The 20,698-nt window shown below is 39.0% G+C and overlaps 3 protein-coding genes and 1 pseudogene across 5 annotated transcripts; 2 read left to right on the top strand and 2 right to left on the bottom strand.

Annotated features, from left to right (window-relative positions):
* Window positions 1–1,094: 1,094 nt before the first annotated feature.
* Window positions 1,095–4,838, bottom strand: LOC137741470 (protein PLASTID TRANSCRIPTIONALLY ACTIVE 16, chloroplastic). The gene is made up of 5 exons (XM_068481176.2): window positions 3,092–4,838; window positions 2,376–2,828; window positions 2,190–2,258; window positions 1,897–1,955; window positions 1,095–1,805 (listed from the first exon to the last, which is right to left on the bottom strand). The coding sequence occupies exons 1-5, from the start codon at window positions 3,536–3,538 to the stop codon at window positions 1,271–1,273; spliced, it is 1,563 nt and encodes a 520-aa protein (XP_068337277.1). The 5' UTR covers window positions 3,539–4,838; the 3' UTR covers window positions 1,095–1,270.
* A 1,242-nt stretch (window positions 4,839–6,080) lies between these two features.
* Window positions 6,081–11,080, bottom strand: LOC137741469 (uncharacterized). 2 transcript variants are annotated; one of them, XM_068481174.2, is made up of 12 exons: window positions 10,843–11,080; window positions 10,653–10,742; window positions 10,372–10,494; window positions 9,930–10,097; window positions 9,757–9,840; window positions 9,487–9,623; window positions 9,137–9,181; window positions 7,958–8,785; window positions 7,515–7,694; window positions 7,283–7,417; window positions 6,999–7,100; window positions 6,081–6,908 (listed from the first exon to the last, which is right to left on the bottom strand). In XM_068481174.2, exons 1-12 carry the CDS (start codon window positions 10,861–10,863, stop codon window positions 6,266–6,268), a joined length of 2,556 nt encoding a protein of 851 aa, XP_068337275.2. In that variant the 5' UTR covers window positions 10,864–11,080; the 3' UTR covers window positions 6,081–6,265. The 2 variants fall into 2 exon arrangements, with proteins under 2 accessions (XP_068337275.2, XP_068337276.2); XM_068481175.2 differs by having other exon boundaries at window positions 7,283–7,414; window positions 10,843–11,063.
* A 2,745-nt stretch (window positions 11,081–13,825) lies between these two features.
* Window positions 13,826–19,234, top strand: LOC137741913 (transcription initiation factor IIA large subunit). Of its 2 annotated transcripts, XR_015953336.1 has the most exons (12): window positions 13,826–14,193; window positions 14,447–14,614; window positions 14,714–14,887; window positions 15,156–15,207; window positions 15,282–15,340; window positions 15,573–15,698; window positions 17,272–17,406; window positions 18,246–18,309; window positions 18,428–18,588; window positions 18,692–18,775; window positions 18,864–18,964; window positions 19,084–19,234. XR_015953336.1 is itself a non-coding variant. In XM_068481612.2 (11 exons), exons 1-11 carry the CDS (start codon window positions 14,077–14,079, stop codon window positions 18,885–18,887), a joined length of 1,164 nt encoding a protein of 387 aa, XP_068337713.1. In that variant the 5' UTR covers window positions 13,826–14,076; the 3' UTR covers window positions 18,888–19,234. The 2 variants fall into 2 exon arrangements, 1 of the variants encoding a protein (XP_068337713.1); XM_068481612.2 differs by having other exon boundaries at window positions 18,864–19,234.
* LOC137743943 (U2 spliceosomal RNA) lies at window positions 17,621–17,802 on the top strand (annotated as a pseudogene).
* Window positions 19,235–20,698: the final 1,464 nt, after the last annotated feature.

A 20,698-nucleotide genomic window follows, 5' to 3' on the forward strand; every position in this document is an offset into this window, starting at 1 on the left:
AGTTAAGTAGATGGAGATGTAGACCCCATATAAAACAAGCACATTTTCGATAGTGACTTGCATTATAAAATATATTGATATGGAAGAGACAACTATATAACATAATATTTATGGGATATTTGACTAATGAAACATTTTCCTTAAGTTTAGTGGCACCTTTTTTTTTAAACAAAATTTATTATTATTATGGGAAGAGAAGGGTTCGAAACTATTACAATAATTTAGGGGAGGGATGAGTCTCGAACCTAAAGCGCATGGGTGGAAACCCTGTTGAAATATCCTACATCGATCGTATCTCTGAGAACAGAAGAGTTTAAATATCCTAAACCTCACTCTAACTAATACTCTACACTTGACGGATTGTGCAGATGGTAATATCAAGTTGGAGACAATATCAGTGTTGCTGAAAGTGGGCCTTCTGCTCGTCTATCTAATAATTCTACATTATACCAGAGCCAGAAAGCGAGCACGTACTGCCACGTGATGGGTAGGTGCCCTTGGCCCCACATGTAGGGTGAGTCCCCTTGGCTCCACGTGGTTATCAATGTATGGATCTCCCACGTGTGACCCACTAATTGGGTCCCACGTGTGATCCACTAATTCGGTCCCACATGAGAGGGCGTGTTGAAATATCCCACATCGACCATATTTACGATAAAAGAAGAGTTTAAATATCCTCATCCCACTCCAATTAATATCGATGTCTTTTGTGATAAAATTTCACACCTGATGAATTGTACAAGTGGTAATTATCGAGTTGGGGATAATATCGGTATTGTTGGAAGTGGGTCTTCGGCCCGTCTCTCTGATAATTCTACAAACCCAACATCCTATCCACTAAGATATTAGACTACACACAAAATATGTTGTTAATATACGTCACCACATGTATTCCAAGTTTTGAACTTGATCCGGAATCATATGATAGGTGTTTTGAATCATTTTATTAGTGTTTCAATTCAATTGTGTTTTAAGCGGACCGCATTTGTTTTAAGTTTAGTATAACTTAGGTCACCAGTTTCTGCAATTAGTTTTTCATACGGTGTTTTTGCGAAGTTCACTTAATTAAGGTTTGAAGGTTTAAGAACTCGAAAGAGATTAATTCATTATTCATTGAGAAAAATACTTTAACGAGTACACATTATTTGCTAGAACTGATATGTAAACTTAACCATCCTTCAAATTTCAATAACAAAACAAACTACTGCACATTCTTCACCAAAGTAGTCTGAAAAGACTATACATGGTACTTGGCAAGTAATTAATCGTCTCACTCGTCGTCAACGTACACAGTTTCCTGCGTAAACAAGCCCCCGAACACCTTCCTCACTTCTTTCTTCGCATCTGTTTGTTTAGCTTCAGGCTTTGGCTGCTCCTTAGGCTTCAAAGAAGCTGGTTTGGGAGTTGGAACTGGCTTGGAAACCGCTTTCTGAGGAGATAAAGTCCGAGCCTTTGCCTGTCCTCTGACGGTCGCAATCTGCACTTTTGGCGTCTCTGAGTTTTGAACTGTGTCCGCAACTTGTGTGCTAAACTTTTTCCACGACATCCCCATGCCAATATTTTTTGCCTTGTTCAAAAGGCTATCTATTGAGGCCCCTGCAGCCTCAGCCTTCACTTGAGCGTCTTCAGCTAAATTCGTGGAGCGAGCTTCTTGCTCGGTCAGCTTTTTTACCTCTTCTTCAAGTTTCTTCGTCGCCTCAGCTGCTTCGCGGGCTCTCTCAGCAGCTATTATTGCCTCTTCTTCCGCCTTGGCCTTCGCAACCATTACTGCATAAGCTTTCCTTCTTTCATCCTTAGGGATGGTACTAAAGCCAATAAAACATGCACAATAGTTAGAAAAAGTTTCCACAAAAAATAATGCGTTTTTTTAATAAGAAAATATGATTAGGGTTCTACCTGAAAAGCTGATCTACAGGCCTCAAGGGTGCGGATGGATCGGTATATACTTCCACAACCTTGCCAAGCATAAAAAATAAACATTTTAAATCAACAGAGAAGCCAGCAAGAAAAATACAATACATCAGTAACATATCAATGTATAATATACACATTTAAGGGAAGAAAAAAAAGAGAGTAATGTTTGATCGATCACGTTTATCACAACGGTCAAACCCACTAAGATAGATAGAGCCCAATTGGGTTTCATCTTGACAAAAGATGTGATCTGCAATGTGATCAGTTTTGTGTACCGTATTTTCCGCCACAGAAGTGTTCGAGAAAACATCTGCCACCAGAGCTGCAATCTGAGACTTGGCTACCTACTTGAGTAATGTTCAATATTATCAGGACAAACTACGAAATTTTAATGTCAAAAAATAAAAACGAAAATAAAATAAAAAGAAAGCATTACACTTATATTGCATACATTACATTACTTTGTAGTCGTTTGCAGCTCTGCTTCCTTCAGCTGACACAACAATGTTATAAGAGCTCTCCGGCGAAAAATCTTCCGTCAAACTTGTCTTTATAAACGTGTAGCTAACGTCCATTTCGATGACTTTTTGCAAAAACTCGGAGACTGACAACGGCTGTGATCGTGAGAAGAGGTTGTTGAAGAATAAGGATATGCCATCTATTACATTGTACGTTGACGTTCCCACTGAGTTCCCATCATAGATTATCGCCACGTGCCCAACGCCGGCCAGTTGGGCAGCTTGGACCACTTGCAAGGCGTCGAATGGGGTGACTTCCGTCGTTGGACCATTCTCGGCAGGGCCAATGGTGACAACGGCTTTGCCGGCGTTTCCAATGGCTTTGGCAATGGATTCAGCATCTTGGAAGACGGATTCGACCGCGTTGAGGCGTTTTGATTCTTCATTTGATATGATCTACAGTGTTCAATAGAAGTAGGAGCTAAAATCCTAGACCTAGTATACAAAATGCTTGCATAACGAAGGATAAGTGTTCTACCACTAAAGCTATCGACACTAGATGTTGGTTTCATTGTTTAGGACAGCATTATAAATTATAATTCCCGTCGAAAAAAGACATCGTAGTTATTTTTACACAAAGTTACATCAGTTCCATAGTCGAAGCGGAAATTGTTTTGATTCACAGAATCACATTGCATAAAATTGGTTTGAGAGCTAACCTTGTATTTAGAAGCAACTCGAGCCAACTCCTGAGCAGCACCAAGCTCAGGCACACCAGCCCGCACGTTAAAACCTTCGCGCAGAAGGGCTTGCGTTATCCGAACCCCTGCCTGCCCGGTTGCGCCAGCAACGAACACTGTTCCGGGGTCCTTGGCTCTTTGGTTCCCAAAGGACAGACCTAAAGAAGGCCGATTCACGACAGGGATCAAAGCCTTTACATCGGGAAATTTTCGGAAATCAAACCGGAAAGAGCTGGAATTGTTGGAGTCCTCAGCTTGGCCTTCGTCCGACACTGAACCATTGTCCCCGGACTTGCCAAACCGAAATGCAGACAAGGGTCCTCCCCTCTTGGCGAAGACTGAGAGCCTTGGGTTCTTACGGGTTGTTGCTCTCGAGTTGGGCGTGGAGGTTAGAAGAAACGAATTGGAAGTGAGAGTTGCAGCCATTGATGCAAAGTGTGGCTTCTTTTCCCTCACAATTCAGATTTTTTGCAGCACACCACGAGCATGTGGCAATTGAATTGCCCCCTTGGCACGAATATTATCTGGAATTTGGATGGGAGGGTATGGGTGCAGGCGAATGAAACGGCGCCACATGGCACGCTCTATCTACCAGAGAAAAATTGGACACCAAGAATTCTAATGGCAGATTGAACCACCAGAAAGTGACATAGAGCCATGATATTTCTACATACCGTAGGCATAATAAGATAGGCATGGCCCACGGATGCGTAATATGGTCACAAATACCCAATGTCAATTATTTTCAGTTTCGTTGAAGCACCAAAAAGAGTGAGCAAGACAATCTTGGTAACTTTAATAACGACACCCCGGTGAGAAGGCGAAAATCTTACTTCGCCGGGTGTGGATCACATGAGTAGAGATGCGGAGAGATGCAGACACGCGGGTGTATTTTTCCGGTTACCGAGCAGAATCTCATCCGGGGCTTCCTCTAAACCCAGGACTAAATGGCAAAACAACCGAGAAGCGACATTCAACGGCAAGCCTTGTAAGGGCACGCAGCCAAGGTAAATTCCATAAAGTGTAACATGGAATTCAAGCTAATAAGACAGATTGGCATCGCGAAGCGTACTCTAGCAACTTTACGTAAGGCAGAGTTTGGTTTTTTGGGGTGATAGTGGAAAAGTCGACAGATAAGTCACCCTTACTGCCAATCTACAGAACCATACATGAGATTTTCACCTCATACAGCTCCTCTTTCAATTCTTTTGAAGTCATTGGATGTAACATGGAATTCAAGCTAATAAGACAGATTGGCATTGCAGAATGCACAACCTATACTGGGCTTTCAAACCTGCACAACAATAACCAAGCCATGCCATAACAACTACAAACAGATTCAAATCGACAACATTCGTATTCAAACAGATGATTTCAGTCGACCATCGCTCGCTATAAAATCAACAGAAAAAATAAAAAAGATCGGAACTGCAAATTTACTAGGGATGTTACAACCTATTGGATGGGAGTTTCGCTGGGGACTATCTGCGAAAGATGAAGGACAGATGGGTGAGGGTGGGAAATGAAAAAGGGACTTCCCAGAAGAAAAATATCAACTCCGACGAACTCGAAAACAAATTTTCAGTCTAAGCCCACCTAAAACATAAACACAACCTGGCAAGCAAAATATACTAGCACACTAGTATGCTCATCGAGATCTTCACAACAAAACAGATAAGCTCTCATCCTTCCCCTTCGATGACCGTTGGTATCAGCATCCAAGTCGTAACCATAAGCTTCATCTACTAGTGCAAAGTCAGACAACACGTTACGAATACAACTCCATGCTTCACATCTCCAACAAAACTCACACAATCATTTGCTATTCAAATGCTAGCATTCACAGTAACAAACTACTTGCATTAGCAACGGAAACCATCTATCAATGTCAAAGTTAATCATAATACCGCAAAAGAATCCTTTCGCAAAAGGCAGTAATACATCAAAAATAATTGTCACTGTAATTCTGAAAATGAATAGAAATCCATGCGAAGATGCAGAAAATACTTATAACCGACTATTGAAAGGAAAAAAGAGTCAAAACTGCAGCCAAAGATTCACATACCATATGTCTAAATGAACGATTAAAATCACAATACAGAACTGCCAGATGACAGAAAAGTATAATCCAAGCCACAAATTATCCTAACAGAATTAAATGCTTCACATAAGAGAATTCAAGAAGTGACATTAACAACTCCTCATACAGTATTAACCATTACCATCCAAATCAACCTTATAGCCGGTATCAACATCAGGACCGGACAAATCCAAGACCATAGCACCATGGAGAATTTTAGAAAAAATAAGTCCACTCTCAAGCTGCCAACCTTAAAATGTAAACACAAATGCAGTGAGAAAGTAGCAACAATATACTAACTAGGAGGGGAAGAGAGAGAGAGAGAGAGAGAGAGAGAGAGATTATTAGATTGAATGAGGAGAAAAAGGATTCCCTAAAGACACTGAGTTGTTCCTCTAAAAGGGCCCGTAAAGGCATAGAAAAGTACCTGAATCAATGGTCAAAATGTGAATCTGCACATGATCTGCTCAAGTAGTTCACACCTAGTTGACATAAATTTCATCTACCAATTAACCAGAAATCTAATTTTAGTAAATTCTCATCATTGAAACAAACAAGACCTTCAGATTCTTTACGTCGTAAGAAACAAATAATGCCAACCAATCATGCAAACCATACCCAAAATTGTAACCAACCTTGCACATAAAATAAGCTAACAATACCCGAATACAAAAATATAATGAAGTGTTCAACAACTAGAAAAACTAGATCTAAAACTCAATTCAAAATCAAAATCAGACAAAAACCAATGTAAAGGCAATGTAAGAGCTCCACATCCACATTATGAGGACATCCTATAGAACAACAAATCATATTCACAATTCACAAAGGACAACCATTACCAGAAAATCTAGCAGCAAGGTCTGCATAAAGTTGAACTCAAGAGAATAGCTCAGGAAATCCTCATTTATCCATTTAAGCTGCCAGCAGTAAACACAGATTACATTAAACAGTAACCAAAAACATAGAAGTACTTGCATTCATACAAATTATAATCCTAACAAATCTGAAATGTTATTGCTTTATAGGATTGAAAAGATTAAACACCATAGTGTCCAAACACAGAAACAAATTTAGTGACTAATGCCCTTTTTTGCTTTAAGTGATTCAAGAGCCTTCTTGCGTAACTCAATCTCAAGTTTCTTCTGAACATCCTCCTTCTCTTCATTGTCACTTGAATGAAGCTTCCTCCTGCCTACATGTTCACCATCTGAAGCAGAAGCATCACTGTAATTCTTCCCTTTCATCTTCTCTGCACGACGTTCTTCTTTTCTGCGACGTCGCTCCTCGCGTCTTCGGCGCTTCTTCTCCTTCCTTGATCTCTTTTCCTCTTTCCTTCTCCTTTTAGCATTCTTCCTCTCATCTATTTCAGAATCATTGCTGTAATCATCATCTGAAGTAACTTCTTGCCTCTCTGATCTCTTATTCTTTCGTTTTCCCTTTTCCGCACCTCTGCATTTTTCACTTTCCTCGGAACCAGAATCAACAATACCACTTCGATTACTATGATCAACCTTTTCAATGGATGAGTGCACAGATCCAGATTTGCAATGCCGATCACTGTCCTTGGAATTTTTTGAATGAGAATGGTTCTTTTCATCAGACTTTCTACCCTCATCGGGATTTTGCATCTCACCACGTAGAGAGTCCTTATATATGGTTGGAGCCTGTTGTTGATCAGGACTTTCAGGAACCACCCTCCCAGAAGATTTGCCACTGTCAGGAGTGTAACAATGTCAGACCTACAAACTAAGTGCATCCAAGTAATCATGAATGCATGATAAAATGTGTCACAGGCATATTTACCTCTTCATCTCGTGCTCCTTGTTTCTGAAGTCCTTGTTATCCAGACGGTTTCGAGAGTACTCTTCCTTGTTACGAACCTTAGCAGGAGAGGCTATCAGCTTACTGATACCGCACCAAAAATCCAAAATTACTAAAGATAAATTGAAAGAATGAAAATCTTCTAACACTATGACAATTTATTTATTTTGGACAAATAATACTATGATAAATGATAAAAAAGAATATCAACAATATTTTGATAAATTTTCGAATTCAAATGTAACCTAGTATAGTTCATTTCTTACTCTTCACTTATGTCTGGACTTCCACGATGAAGTTGTTGTTCTCTTGGTTTCCTTGGAGGACTTGAGCTAACATCATGAGTCATTTGCTCCCTTGGTTGTCTCACTGGACTCTCATCTGGGCTAGATAATCTTCTTCTGATGCAACATGAAATAGTAAGTACAAAGCTAACAAATTAATCAAAGACTAACGTCGTAAGATCATATGAATCAATCATGCAGCCAAGATGAATACCTCCTTTCTTCACTATCACTTCTTACGCCTGGTGGAGATTCTGAGAGTAAACGAGACCTCACTGGTGATGGCGACAAATCTGGTGCTCTTTTACGCGAATCATTCCCATTCTTTAATTCCCTCTGCAATGACCCATACGAGCTAGACCGGTGTGGCACAGGAGAAATTTTTTCACGGGACCTGTAACATTGTTATTCATAAGATTGGTATTTTTCTCATCATGCCTTATAAAGAATTATCTAAATAGGTAGCAAAGAACTATTGACAATATGCAACAGAAGCCCTTACAAGGAAAGCTTCTCCATAACTTAAATCTCATAAAATGACTACAACTACAGAACTTCAATAATGTGCTTAAATCTAACATTCAATGCACCAAATGAAAGCCTATGGGACAGGAAAAAAACAAACAGAATTCTCAAAAAAAACTTAGTTATATAAACCTGGTTCTTTCTTGAGGAGATTGTGAGGGAGATCTCTGAAGCTTTGATGTTCTCCTGATTGGCGAAGGGGAACCATGCTGAATAGGAGATGAACTTCGATCATGCGGAGACGGAGACCTATGCGGAGGAGTTGGTGACCTCCTGCTACGAACTGGTGACCTATGTTGCAAGGGAGACACATACCTGTTCCGTGTATTCAATGGGGATCTTCGATACGCCCGTCGTACAGGTGAGGGTGATCTGCGACGCACAGGTGAGCGAGATCTGCGACGTCGCAAAGGAGAGGGCGACCTGCGACGTCGCAAAGGAGAGGGTGACCTGCGACGCCGCACAGGCGAGGGTGATCTGGGACGTCGCACAGGCGAGGGTGATCTGGGACGTCGCACAGGCGAGGGTGATCTGGGACGTCGAATAGGCGAGGGTGATCTGCGGCGCCGGACTGGTGAAGGTGATCTGCGGCGCCGGACTGGTGAAGGTGATCTGTGGCGCCGGACTGGCGAAGGTGATCTGCGGCGCCGGACTGGCGATGGTGATCTGCGGCGACGGACTGGGGATGGTGATCTGCGGCGCCTGACAGGTGAGGGTCTACGCCAATATGGAGAATGTACTCTACGCCGATACGGAGAGGGTGATCTTTGTTGGGAATTTGATCTAGATCTTTGCCTGGAATAACGTGATCTTCCTCTTGGGGAGGTTGATCCCTCTGGCGAATGCCTCCGAACAGTTGTAATAGGCCGTCTTGGTGAAGAGCGATCACTCCTATCAGAAGAAATGGATCGTCTCAACGCTTTTGGTGACTTGGAAATACTTCTTGATCGGTGTCTTTCACTAAACAATTATAAATATAGTGAGATTCGAAAAAATCAGGAAATCTAAAATCGAATTATCAATGATACATGAGAAACTCTTAATAAAGGCACTATCTCAAAAAATGTTAACTCCAGTTAACAAATGAAACTCAAAACAGTAAAACCTTCAAGCAAGAGAATAAATCACAAGTTTATTCTTTTCAATAACAAAACATACTCGGCATAACTTTTGGCTTAGAATGCGACCCACTAATGGACCTACAAGGTGGACCTTTGTTTAATAGAACTGAAATCTAAATTTTATTCGCTCTACTGCAACCAATCAGTGTATTTAAGATTAATGACAGAAAATGATAGTCAAGATAATTACCGAGGAGACAAAGATGAATTTTCAGAATTTGGAGATCTGGAAACCCTGCAGGAGATTACACATAATCTTTAGAACGACTTTGTGGATTTTACACTGGAAAATTAACGAAAGAAAAAAAGTGATAGAACTTTCACATCAAATCATGTAGACAACCAAACCATATGTGCCTACACTATTCCATATATTTAAAGAACAAGAAAGTAAAGCATAAGTAGACAAATGATTACTAATACTGAAAAGAAACAATTTCCATATAGAGAAAAGTTTTTATGCATGAGTGCAAAGCATAGTTAGACAACAGATGTAACAACAGAACTAGTGAATGGGTAAAACAATTCTGAATTTCTTACTTGCTCCTTGCCTTCACACCAATCCTCTTTTCAGCTCCTCTTTCATCCTCATAATGATCATTTGAATCCCTTGGCGACATACGCTTTGTGCTTGGCTCCAATGCAGCACTGTTTGCTTTCTTGTCAGCCCCTTCTTCCTACAGTAGTTTGAGGAAAAGGAATGAACCCAAATAATTGCAGAAGCTAGCTGAATGCATGAAAACACAAACGGAAGTTAAAACAAAACAACTGAGCTCTAGAGAATGGATCTCCAGCATGAAATATTATTACCATCTTCTTCAATATCTCTTGTTGATCTATCCTCTCCTTCTCTTTCTTTCTCTGAATGTCACTTGCAAACTTGTCTGCCTCCTCCTGCAAGAATCCATAACACGATATCATTAAATAAAGCTGAATCATCTCAACAGACTTGGAACACAATGTGAAACTGAAAATATAATAACCTTCTTTTTCCGTGCTTCTTCTTGTTTGGCATCTAAAAACTGTTGAGGAACACCACTAGCATTGTTCTGTGCACTGATAAGCAGTGTCCAAAGCTCTTTCATAAACTTCACAGTGTTTTTCTCCATAAATCCAGTAAGCGAGATTTGAATTTCCTTCCCATTCACCACCTGCGAGTTGTAGAAAACAGATGCAGTTCAAACAACATTACTCTTAACCACAAACGCACAAAACCGGGGCTCTCATACCAACAAATCTTAACAATAAATTATTAAAATTACCACAAGTTGAAACCTGGGTGAAGGGAAATGACAGGAATATATATAGTTCACCTTCATTATTAACTAGACATACTTGTGCACTCGAACGAAAAGCGATAAACAGTACCTATCAGCTAGTCTCACCCCCTGGACAAAGCACTAAACATATAAAGTATTAAATTACCTTTCCTTCCAAAAGACCATAGATAAAGTTGATAAGAACTTCATCTTCGAATCCGAGAAGCTCCGTTACTCGATTAGCAATCCACGGGCGCATAACATCCATACTGACCTTCGTTATATCGACCTACAACACATCATTCATGCACAATTAACCACAACAATAGGTCACACCCGATTTCGTCAACACTTGAGCAATACCCAATTCTTAAAATTTAACAAACTTTATATGCGAATTGAAATTTCGATTAGACTCGAACAAAAAATTAGGGGAAAGAGACGAACCAAATGTTCCAATTCAGGTGCAAATTTCTGAGATTTCATCAGCTTCGCTTGCTTATTGGAAAACCTAGTGTCCTGATCAGCGGACGTACCCTGAACAGACACAATCCAAATTAATCGGTCAGTAAAATTGGGGTTTCTGAATTAGAAGATCTGGGGTTAGGTAATTGAGATGAAATCCGATACAACTTACCCTGAAAAACCCGCCAGACATTTTTTAGGGTTTGCGAAGAAAGCTCAAAGATTTCGGCGGTTGAGGAGGGAGAAAGGGAGGGAGAGAGAGAGAGATGGAAGCAGAGCGAGGGGTGTGTAGTTTGAGCTTTACGCGAGGTGTGTGTGTGAGCAGTGGGAGAACTCTCTCTCAAGGTCGGTAGGAGAGATTAGCCGCCAAATGCCCTAATTCATAAAGAATATGTCATTACAATTACAATATCTATTCTTATTCGAGTGTATTTTTGTTTAACATCATTTAGTGTGATGTATGCTCATCACTTTATTTATCATTATTAGATGAGTTTGAATTTTGAAATTTATGCTTATCCGCTACATGAATCTCGAAATTCAAACTAATCTAACGGTGATAAATAAGGTGGTGACCATACATCACTTATTCACATTTATTTTTATTTTTCACACACATTTAATTTTCAATCTTCGAATTAAATAAATTAAAAATGACCAATCGAGAAAAATTAACAAAAGTGTATGAAAATCAACAAGAGGTGCGTTCGTCGAGCACACTTTTGTTAATTCTTGTCTTCTTTAATTTATTCAATTTCACGGTCGAAAATTAAAAACCCGTATAAGAGATAAACATAGGTAACATTACCTTTTTAAACAAAAGCCTCAACATTGTCCCACTCTTCAATCTCGTCTCACGAACATTGGAGGGTAGCTGTTACAATAATTATCTTCAATACACAATACCTTGAGTCCAAGGGAATTGCTTCTCGTTTTTTGATTTACTGTATAAATTCCCTGTAAAAAGAACAGCCAACGTCCCTCCCTTATCTCTAATAAATGTGATAAGAAAATATAACTTCAACCAAAAATGTTTTACTTACAATGTTGCAGTTGCTGACTGCGTTTGATAAGTATTCGTCACATATTAAAGGGAATTGTTTCAGCATGTGTTTGATTGTAGCCTTATAGGTTTACTCGACGGGCATGAGGTACCAAGCTCACTATAGATTGTTTCATGGTACCTCGTGCATTGGAGGATACCTTCTTCTTTTGTGTGCTCGGTGAAGTTATCCAAACAATAAGGCTTCGTTTAGTGGGTTGAATGAGATAAGTTGTTTATTGTGTTAAAATGATGTGTCACTGTTTACCGATGCAACAATATGTAGTGCTAAATATGGATGGCTGCTTCACTCAAAGAAAGTAGAGGTTGAATTATTGTGTTCTTTTACAATCCATTCCAAATTGAAATTATCCAAGTATATATCTGCCCCCTTAGAGTTGAGCAGCGAATTCTCTGACAACTTTAGCGACGTTCTTTGCTCGTCGCAGTGAATTTTCCATTTTGTCGTCCTTGGGCTTAAAGGTTGTGATATGGGAATTGTAATGAGGTGCAACATGGGAAACGATGCATGGCCAATTCCTTGCCCAACCCATCGGCCGCCTTGTAATGTTTGGCAACTCGTTTATCTTGATCGGCTCTTGTATCACACTTTTGAAGGAGTAAAATTCTCTTATCTTCTAATCTCTTTTTCTTTTCATCTCCTCTTATTTAACCTATTGCAATTACGTCACGTCTACATCTTGTTTTGAATTTTTAATATAGAAAATAAGGCAAAAGGAAGAGTGTGAGAGGAGGAGACGAAAGAGGATGGTAATAGGAGGAGAGAAAATCCTACTCCACTTTTGGAATCCTAAAGATGTTTTATGACCAAGGATTGGGTGCCTTCAAAACAAATTCTATACAACAATCTTGTGAAATATTTTGGAGGGCAAATGAACAAACCTTAGTACTACAATCTTGTGAATTTTTTTTTTTTACTCATAAATAAGTGGTTAAAAAAAAAAAAAAAAAAAAAGAGAACGAAATTTCATTCATTGATAAAATGACATTATAAAAACATATTATGAATAACTCGACTCCAAAAATGTCCTTGCAATTTAGGTCTAAACTTGCAAAACAATAAGTAGACTTTAAGCACTTGTTTGAACTCATCGAGAACCACAAGATATACAAATTGATATAAGGACATGTGAGAACAAACTCACAAAACCATTAAATTTCATGTTACACGAAGATCATCTAAGAACAAAATCTGACATCATAAATTGGGACAAGGAATACGATGCCCATGAATCGACCACATCACCTACTCATTGCAACAATCCCAGAACATTGAGTGAAGTAGACCCAACAAATCAAACAGCTCCACCCTTAACACATAGATCCAAAAGAGGCAGCACACCAAAAAGAATATTAAAATCAAGCAACTCTCCTACAGAGAGCAATCAAACTAGCACACTTTCCTAAAGAGAGAAAACAAACCAAATTCCAATACAATTCTTGAAAATTATTAAACAGAAAAAAAAAAAAGATAAAATCATGTCACCTCTCCACATCCTCACGACATCCAAAAATCATATCAGGGCATCGACTAATCCCAAATTGTCATTATGGCTGAACTTGATCCCGAGGCAATTTGAGATGTTTCATGGCTTTAGCTTCCCAACATCGAAGGTGATAACTGGATCAAAAACTATGTGTTATCTATGTGCGTGGGCCAAAAGGCGAACTATCACAGCAACTACAGCGTTTCAAGGCGACAATTCAACACCAAATAAAATAAAAAGAAAGTGAGAGGGAAGAGACCAATAATGATTTTAAGAAGATTGTCACCGTCAAAGCTAAAAACAGGAGCTGGCGACATAGAATTTTCCTTTGGTTTAAATTCAACTCCCCTAAATAGAAAGTTTATAGAAATTATAATGGTTGATTCATTATGTAACTTAATTTATCTTTTAACTAGTGTAAATGATATCGTTGTATCAAATAATTTTACATAATAAAAATCAAAACAGAGAAAAAATTATCTGCACATAGCCTACGGAGAATAAGCTTTATGGTTAGTCTGTCACGTGCAGATTTCGCCACGTGGACCGACTCATGTAATCGGATGCAAACCTATTTATATTCCACTCTTTAATCTTCATTTCTCGTCCGCCCCCTCTCTCTCTTCCTTTCTCTCCTCGCTGTCGACCTCTATCCTCCGCCGTTGTCTCTCTCTCTCTCTTCTCTCTCACACTCACACACCCCAAATCCAAACCCTAATTACATGTTAGGTCTTCAAACTCGTATCGATTATCTGCGCTGAAAGTTTCTGTGCCCCAATTCTCCCGGGAAAGCTTCGATTCGATTTTGCTTTTTGCTTGACGAGAATCGGAGGTAGGCGGAGCTGAGATTTCAAAAATGGCGGCATCTACGAGCAGTGTCTACGTCAATGTTATTGAGGATGTCATCAACAAGGTCCGCGAGGAGTTCATGAACAACGGCCCCGGGGAAGACGTTCTGAAGGAGCTTCAAGGAGTAAATTCAATTTCCGATTTCAATCTTCATGGTTTTGTTTTCGTTTTCGATTGTTTGAATTCTGCATGTTAATTGAAGATTAGGTTTTATTTATTTATTATGTTGATAGATTTAGGGTTTTCTGGCGGAGTGGTTCAAGAGTTCGATCTGATCCATTTCTAGGGTTTTGAATTATGCGAGGATTAATTGTTTTGTTGGGACGCCATTAAAGAGCTACGGTATAGCTAATTTTTGAATTTGGGGTAAATTTCAGACATGGGAAGCGAAAACTATGCAGGCTGGTGTAGTAAATAATCCTATAGAGAGGTCGGCAGCAAAGGGAACACCTGGCAGTGGTGTTACTCCAGTTCACGATCTCAATGTACCGTATGAAGGGACTGAGGAGTACGAAACTCCCACTGCTGAGATACTCTTTCCTCCAGTGAGTTTTTGCTGTGTTTTCTTTTTCTATGTTTGTAATCAAAATCTTCGCTTAAATAAGTTACATTACATTGTTGATGTGGGTTCATTGGAATATTAGACGCCGTTGCAAACCCCAATTCCTGCAACCCCAATTCAAACGCCTCTACCTGGAACTGGGGACAACTTGTATAACATCCCTACTGGAGGTAGTGACTATTCTGCAAACGAGTCTGGTAGCAGCAATGGTGGTGTCAATGCAGAGACGAAAGGTGGAAGACCTAGCCCCTACATGGTAAACACGCATTGAAATTCTCTCACTGGTTACTAAATACTACTAACTCTCTTTGCTAATCAACAAATATGAATTATCAAAGTACCTTGAATGGTTAGTAATTATTTATAATAAATTGCAAAGCTAAGGATAGTGTGGTGATTATAGTACATCACTTTATGTAATTTTATGTTCATACACTCTCTTTACACACACATATCTTGTGATAAACTTCCAGTAATACTGTATTGGTATAAGAGTACCTAAATTATCTTTGTTCTGTTTGCAGCAACCCCCTTCTACTTGGATGAACCACCGCCCCCCTCTTGATGTTAATATTGGTAAGTTGGATGGTATTGTTGGATAGAGCTTTACTCTCGAGAGTTCTGTAGTAATTCACATTTTATTGGTGTAGCTTACGTGGAAGGGCGGGATGAGGTGGATAGAGGGGCCTCTCATCAACCCCCAACACAGGTAATGCCTGCTATTATTTACAATTTCAAATTGCAGAAAATGGACTGGTTTCTGGGTATGAAGAAAAATCATGATTAAAGAGTTCTGAATTTCTTTGGTGTGTATTGCTCCCTTCAGTTTCTTCTTATGTTTTTCACTTGGTCTTTGTCAAGGAGATACAGTCTAAATTAAGATGGTGTTGTTGAATTACCACTATAGTTGGTCATTATCGTAATGTTGAAGAAAATTTCAGGACTTTCTCCAGATGAATTCTGGAAAGCGAAAGCGTGAAGATTTTCCTGCACAGTATCAAGCTGGTGGTTTTATACCCCAGCAAGATGGAGCTGGAGATGCTGCACCTGAGAAGTTTGAGATTGAGGTTTTATTTTCCTGCTTTTTTCCCTTAACTTCCTAACAATATTGGTGTGGATGGTCTGATGATCATGATGTCATACATTTTTCTTTAGCATTCATCCATTGTATCAGTGAAAATTTTTATTTATTTGAATCTCCGGATGGGTATCTATGCTTTGTAAAATCTAAGACTAGATTACTGGCATTTGAAAATATGAAGAAAATGTGACCTGAGAATTCTTTATCCAATGAATTACAAATTATCTCAGGCTTCAACTGAACTCAAATCTTTAGGTGACTTATATATTTTGGTGGAATAACTGGCATAAACTGTTAGGGAATAACTGGCATTGCTCTGTCATATGTGATCACTCAAAACTCTCTGACTCTCTCTCTCTCTCTCTCTGATTTCATTTTGTGAAGCTGGAGTTATTCTTCTTTCTTTCTTTCTCCTTTGGCGAGTTATAGGTGAATTCAGTTGTTAGGAATAAAAGGTTACCTGGAGCAAGTCTGCCCCTACAGGATTTATAAGATAAGGAGGGAAAATTGATTGCCTGAGACTGTTTTGTCATTTTCTATTTCTTTCATGCCAATGGTCCCTCCGGTTTTATATTGTTTTATAAATTAATTTGCTCAATAAATTTTGTTTCTTGAGGGAAAAAAAAACTGTTTTCTCATAAAGTATAAAACGGTTGGCTATATGAATTTTTTTTTCATTTGTGCGCTCACTGGAGGAGTATAAAATTTGAAGGAAAATTATCTGGGTATTTTATGAAACGATTCGATTGGGGTTGATGGCCTTGCAACTATAGGATGTGTTAAAAGTGGAAAAGATTTGATTGGGGTTGTGGAATTGCTCAATTTCCGGTGAATGTTAGCACAAGTAGGATGTGCTAAAAGTGGAATTTGAAAGGTAGAAAAATCATGAATGATTCTAATGGAAATGTGCTCAAAGAAGGACAAAAGGTGTATTTTCTTCCCTTTGGAAAGCCATCTTCTCATTTATATTAGATATTTGTTTCTCTTTGGGCTAGTTTTGTAGGTTTTGTCACCGTACCTGGTGTTCAACTTAGTACTTGGACTCAAATGGTCTCTTATATGATGATCACTGTTATTGCAATTTTCTTTTGCAAGTGATTTCTCCTTTATGGTCTAATAGTTTTTCGTGTCATGGGAATATAGTTTATATATGTAGCTGTAAAATATGGGTGGGATCACTGTTGTTTATCTTTCTCTTTCCGACCAATTAAATAAAATGAGAAATTACATTTGCAACTTAGCTAGCAATAAGGCTGCAAATATTCCAGGCAGGCCCGCAAGTTTTCAATCTTGGCACTTTATTTAGATAAAACTATCTTCTGCACTTCACAGTGGTATGGGACCAGTCGTATCTTTAGGCATTTAAGTAACTTAGTACTTTTTTACATATATTATGTATTTGTTGGAGTAATACACTGTTGCTACTATTAGTAGTTCTTTCTTTATCTTTATGAATTCAAGTTATCCAGAGCATGGAAAAACACTTATAAACCAGCAAGTTTTGCGTTTAGTCTTTTTGTTATGTGTTCTTTAATCGTTTAATGATGATAAACTTTCAGGTCAGTGGAGGGAGCACTTCTATTGCCAGTCGTGCATGGAGTGAGATGTTAACTCGTGTACGAAGTTCAACTCCCAAGATTCCTCAGCTTGATGGGCCAATTCCTGATCCTTATGATGAGCTTTCTACTCCCAATGTAAGGACTGTTCTGAAATTTTTACACGTATCACAAATTATTTGCTTATATATTGTATTGCCTTCTATAATATATAATCTTAAGAGTTACACATACAAGTGGCCGCCATTGATCTGCATTCTGCTGCTTTGTTGGTTTACGGAGGTTGATTTTCCCTCCTTTTGGCAAACAAGAGTGTGTTAATGTAGGAATCGGCATCAAATTTATATTCCTTTTATTTTTCTCTACCTTTTTGGCTAAGATCAAGTGTAGTATATGTCCTTATCAGTTTAATATTTGATAAGTGGTCCACATGGTATTAAATTCATTTATTCTAGGGCCCACCAGGGTGACTTCCATTGGGGATTCCAAGTGTCGCCCATGCAGTGCACTATTGCCTGGAGGACCCTAACTTGAATTATTGAGTGGGAAGAAGTCTGGGACTTATTTATATATATAAGTATTCAACTTGTAGTTTACACCCCTAAATGAGTCAACTGTGATATCAATGGTCAAGGAAAAATGGTGCAGGTCTTTGGATAGAGTACTAGGATCCTGGATTTTGTTTTCTCTTGTTTGGATTACGTCGAGGGTTTTACTTGGTGGTTCATATTTTGGTTCTGGACTCTAGCCAGTCTCTCGCCGGGTATTAGTAGCCAGTATCACTTTAACCCTTGACTTAATGTCTAAAGTCTCTGAAGTATAAATTTTGGATGTACGTCATTTCTTTATCCTAAAAGTTGTGTTTCGTTATTTCCACTGCCCCTCTTTCTGCTCTGCTCCGCTCTGCATCTGTTCTTAATATTTGATAATTTTCTTTTACTTACTGACTGTTGCCTCTTCCTCCCCGTGCCCTACAGATATACAATTATCAAGGAACTTTCAATGAAGACTACAATGTTGCCAGCACACCTGCTCCCCATGGTAATCTAGTGATAAATTTGTGAACATTGTGGTTACCGTAGGAGTGGATAAGTTTAGTGTCGTGAATCCATCTCTGTGATGTTGAGGCCTCCTTCTCTCATCATTTTTTAACCTCCAGATATACCAGTGAGCACTCCAGCTCCGGTTGTTCAAAATGATGTGGGAGATGATGATGATGATGAGCCCCCTTTGAATGAAAATGATGATGATGAGTTGGATGATGTGGACCAAGGAGATGAGCTTAACACAGCACATTTGGTTTTGGCCCAGTTTGATAAGGTGTCTCTCTCACTGCAGTAGTATGGCTAGGCTCGATATAGGTTTTCAATTTTCTTTCTGAAATATGAGTAACAATTGTCTTCTTGTGTATTTGGTTGGGAAGGTAACGCGCACCAAGAGCAAGTGGAAGTGCACATTGAAGGACGGCATTATGCACATAAACAACAAGGATGTTCTCTTCAATAAGGTAAAGTGTGCTTTAAAGGCTTGATATTCTCCATTCCTTTTCTTGTTGTTATCCTCTTGACCTTTCTTTTGGAATGCTGCCTTTACAGGCGACCGGAGAATTTGACTTCTGATTTTCTTGGAGAAAGCCTATTTTGCCAATTAGCGGCAGGTTGCCCTAGCGGAGCAGAGTCCGAGATGATATCACCAGGTGTTTCCTAATTTTCTTTATGAATTGTTATTAAGAGAGAGCTTGAGGGGAAGAGAAAGACAGTGCTAGATAACTTGTTTTTAAAGATTGGGATGGACGTTGGCCTTTTGTACATACAGGAGGAGCTTTTCTGGCCTTTTAAAAATGGGATTGGCTACCAAGGCGTTTACTATTTCGTAGATGGAATGCAACTCCATTAACTCTGGATTTATTGGTCAACGATGCGATTCGATTATTGTCTTTATGAAAAACTCTTCCTAGTTACGGTAATTTTTATGTTTAGACTTACAGTTGGTGACACCGTATTTTGAATTAAGGTAGATTTGCGGTTGTGTACAGGGGAGATTTGGCAATTGAGATAATTATTATGTACCGATACCACTCCTACGTTGTGAAACCGAATAAAAATGTAGTATCGGGGTTCTAACGCGGCAAATGCTGTTTTTTGGTCTGAAATGCGACAGAGTTGATTTATGTTTTGGGATCTTTGAGAGTCTATAAATGTAGATTTCTTACAATGATTTTTTTTAGACAAGTTAACAAGAACCAAATAAGGGGGCTTGTAAGTCTGTAGTTAAGTGTTTGCCTTCGTAGTTCTGTGCTCAATCCTGCATCTGTAGTTTTGAGTTAAAAAATTGGGACTGATTCTGGGTCAGCTGCACTCATAGCCCCTTTTTTTTCTTCCTTTTTTTTTTTTTCTGAAGTTTTAACGAAAAGTCCATGGTACTGTTTACTTTAACAAAAAATCATATTTTTACATTAAAAAGTCAATCCTGGTAATATGCTTTAGTAATGATTTTATTTTATTTTTTTTGTTCCAACTTCCTTCAAACAACTGAGGTTCTGAAGCAGTTCTCCATTTTTGGGGTGCTTTTGGTAGAGTAACTCGATTTTTGTTTTTATTTTTGTAAGAAACATGGCTCTTTGGCACCTGCGGTTGTATTATGTTTCAAGGGTTGGGTTCGCCAATTAAAGCGGAATGTTAGATAGGTTCAAAACGTCATGAGACGGGTCCATATCTGGTGTAGGCGTTGAAACATTGGGAGGACCTTTCCCTAGTACGTGAGGACCGGACTGGAAATGACGCACATCTGTTGTACTGGTGTACCAGTTATCGAATCATTAAGCTCGTAGACAGACAAAAAGCAAGCAGAAGGGGATTGGCTTGGCTGAATAGAAAACTCTACTTCCCTATTTCTTGCCTGTTCACCTCCCCCAATTCACCGATAGAGAAGAAAGAGATAAGCAATGACCGGACTAGACCAAGCGGACAAGGGTTTTTATTCGTTAGCCAAGCGCGCCTATTGCAGCGCCTCTATTATATAAGCAAAGGGGACACGCCCTTGCTACACAAAAATGGAAGATAAACTGTGAAGTGGAGAAAAAGACCTCTAATTGTCGAACGCATTGCCAATGTAATAACCAACAATTCTACCACGATAACGACCTTAGGATTACATTTATTTAATACAATCATCATCTCGATGGTCAGATAGTAATTGTATTAAATACATATTAAATACATGTAAGTATTGTAACCAACTTCCGAATTTTAGAAGAAAAAAAATTGTACAAAATCGCAAAAAACCATACAAAATCATGAAGTCAAATAACATCAGGAACCGTGGAGAAATGCAGGTTAATATTTGAGAATGATCTGTACTCTGTTCTACACAGGCAGCAGGCAAAGCCCCTCTCAAAAAACAGGCCCTAACCAAGTCAAAATCTTTAGAT

Source organism: Pyrus communis, chromosome 11 (assembly GCF_041283825.1).
Source record: "Pyrus communis isolate YQ-2024b chromosome 11, ASM4128382v1, whole genome shotgun sequence".
Taxonomy (NCBI): Eukaryota; Viridiplantae; Streptophyta; class Magnoliopsida; order Rosales; family Rosaceae; genus Pyrus; species Pyrus communis.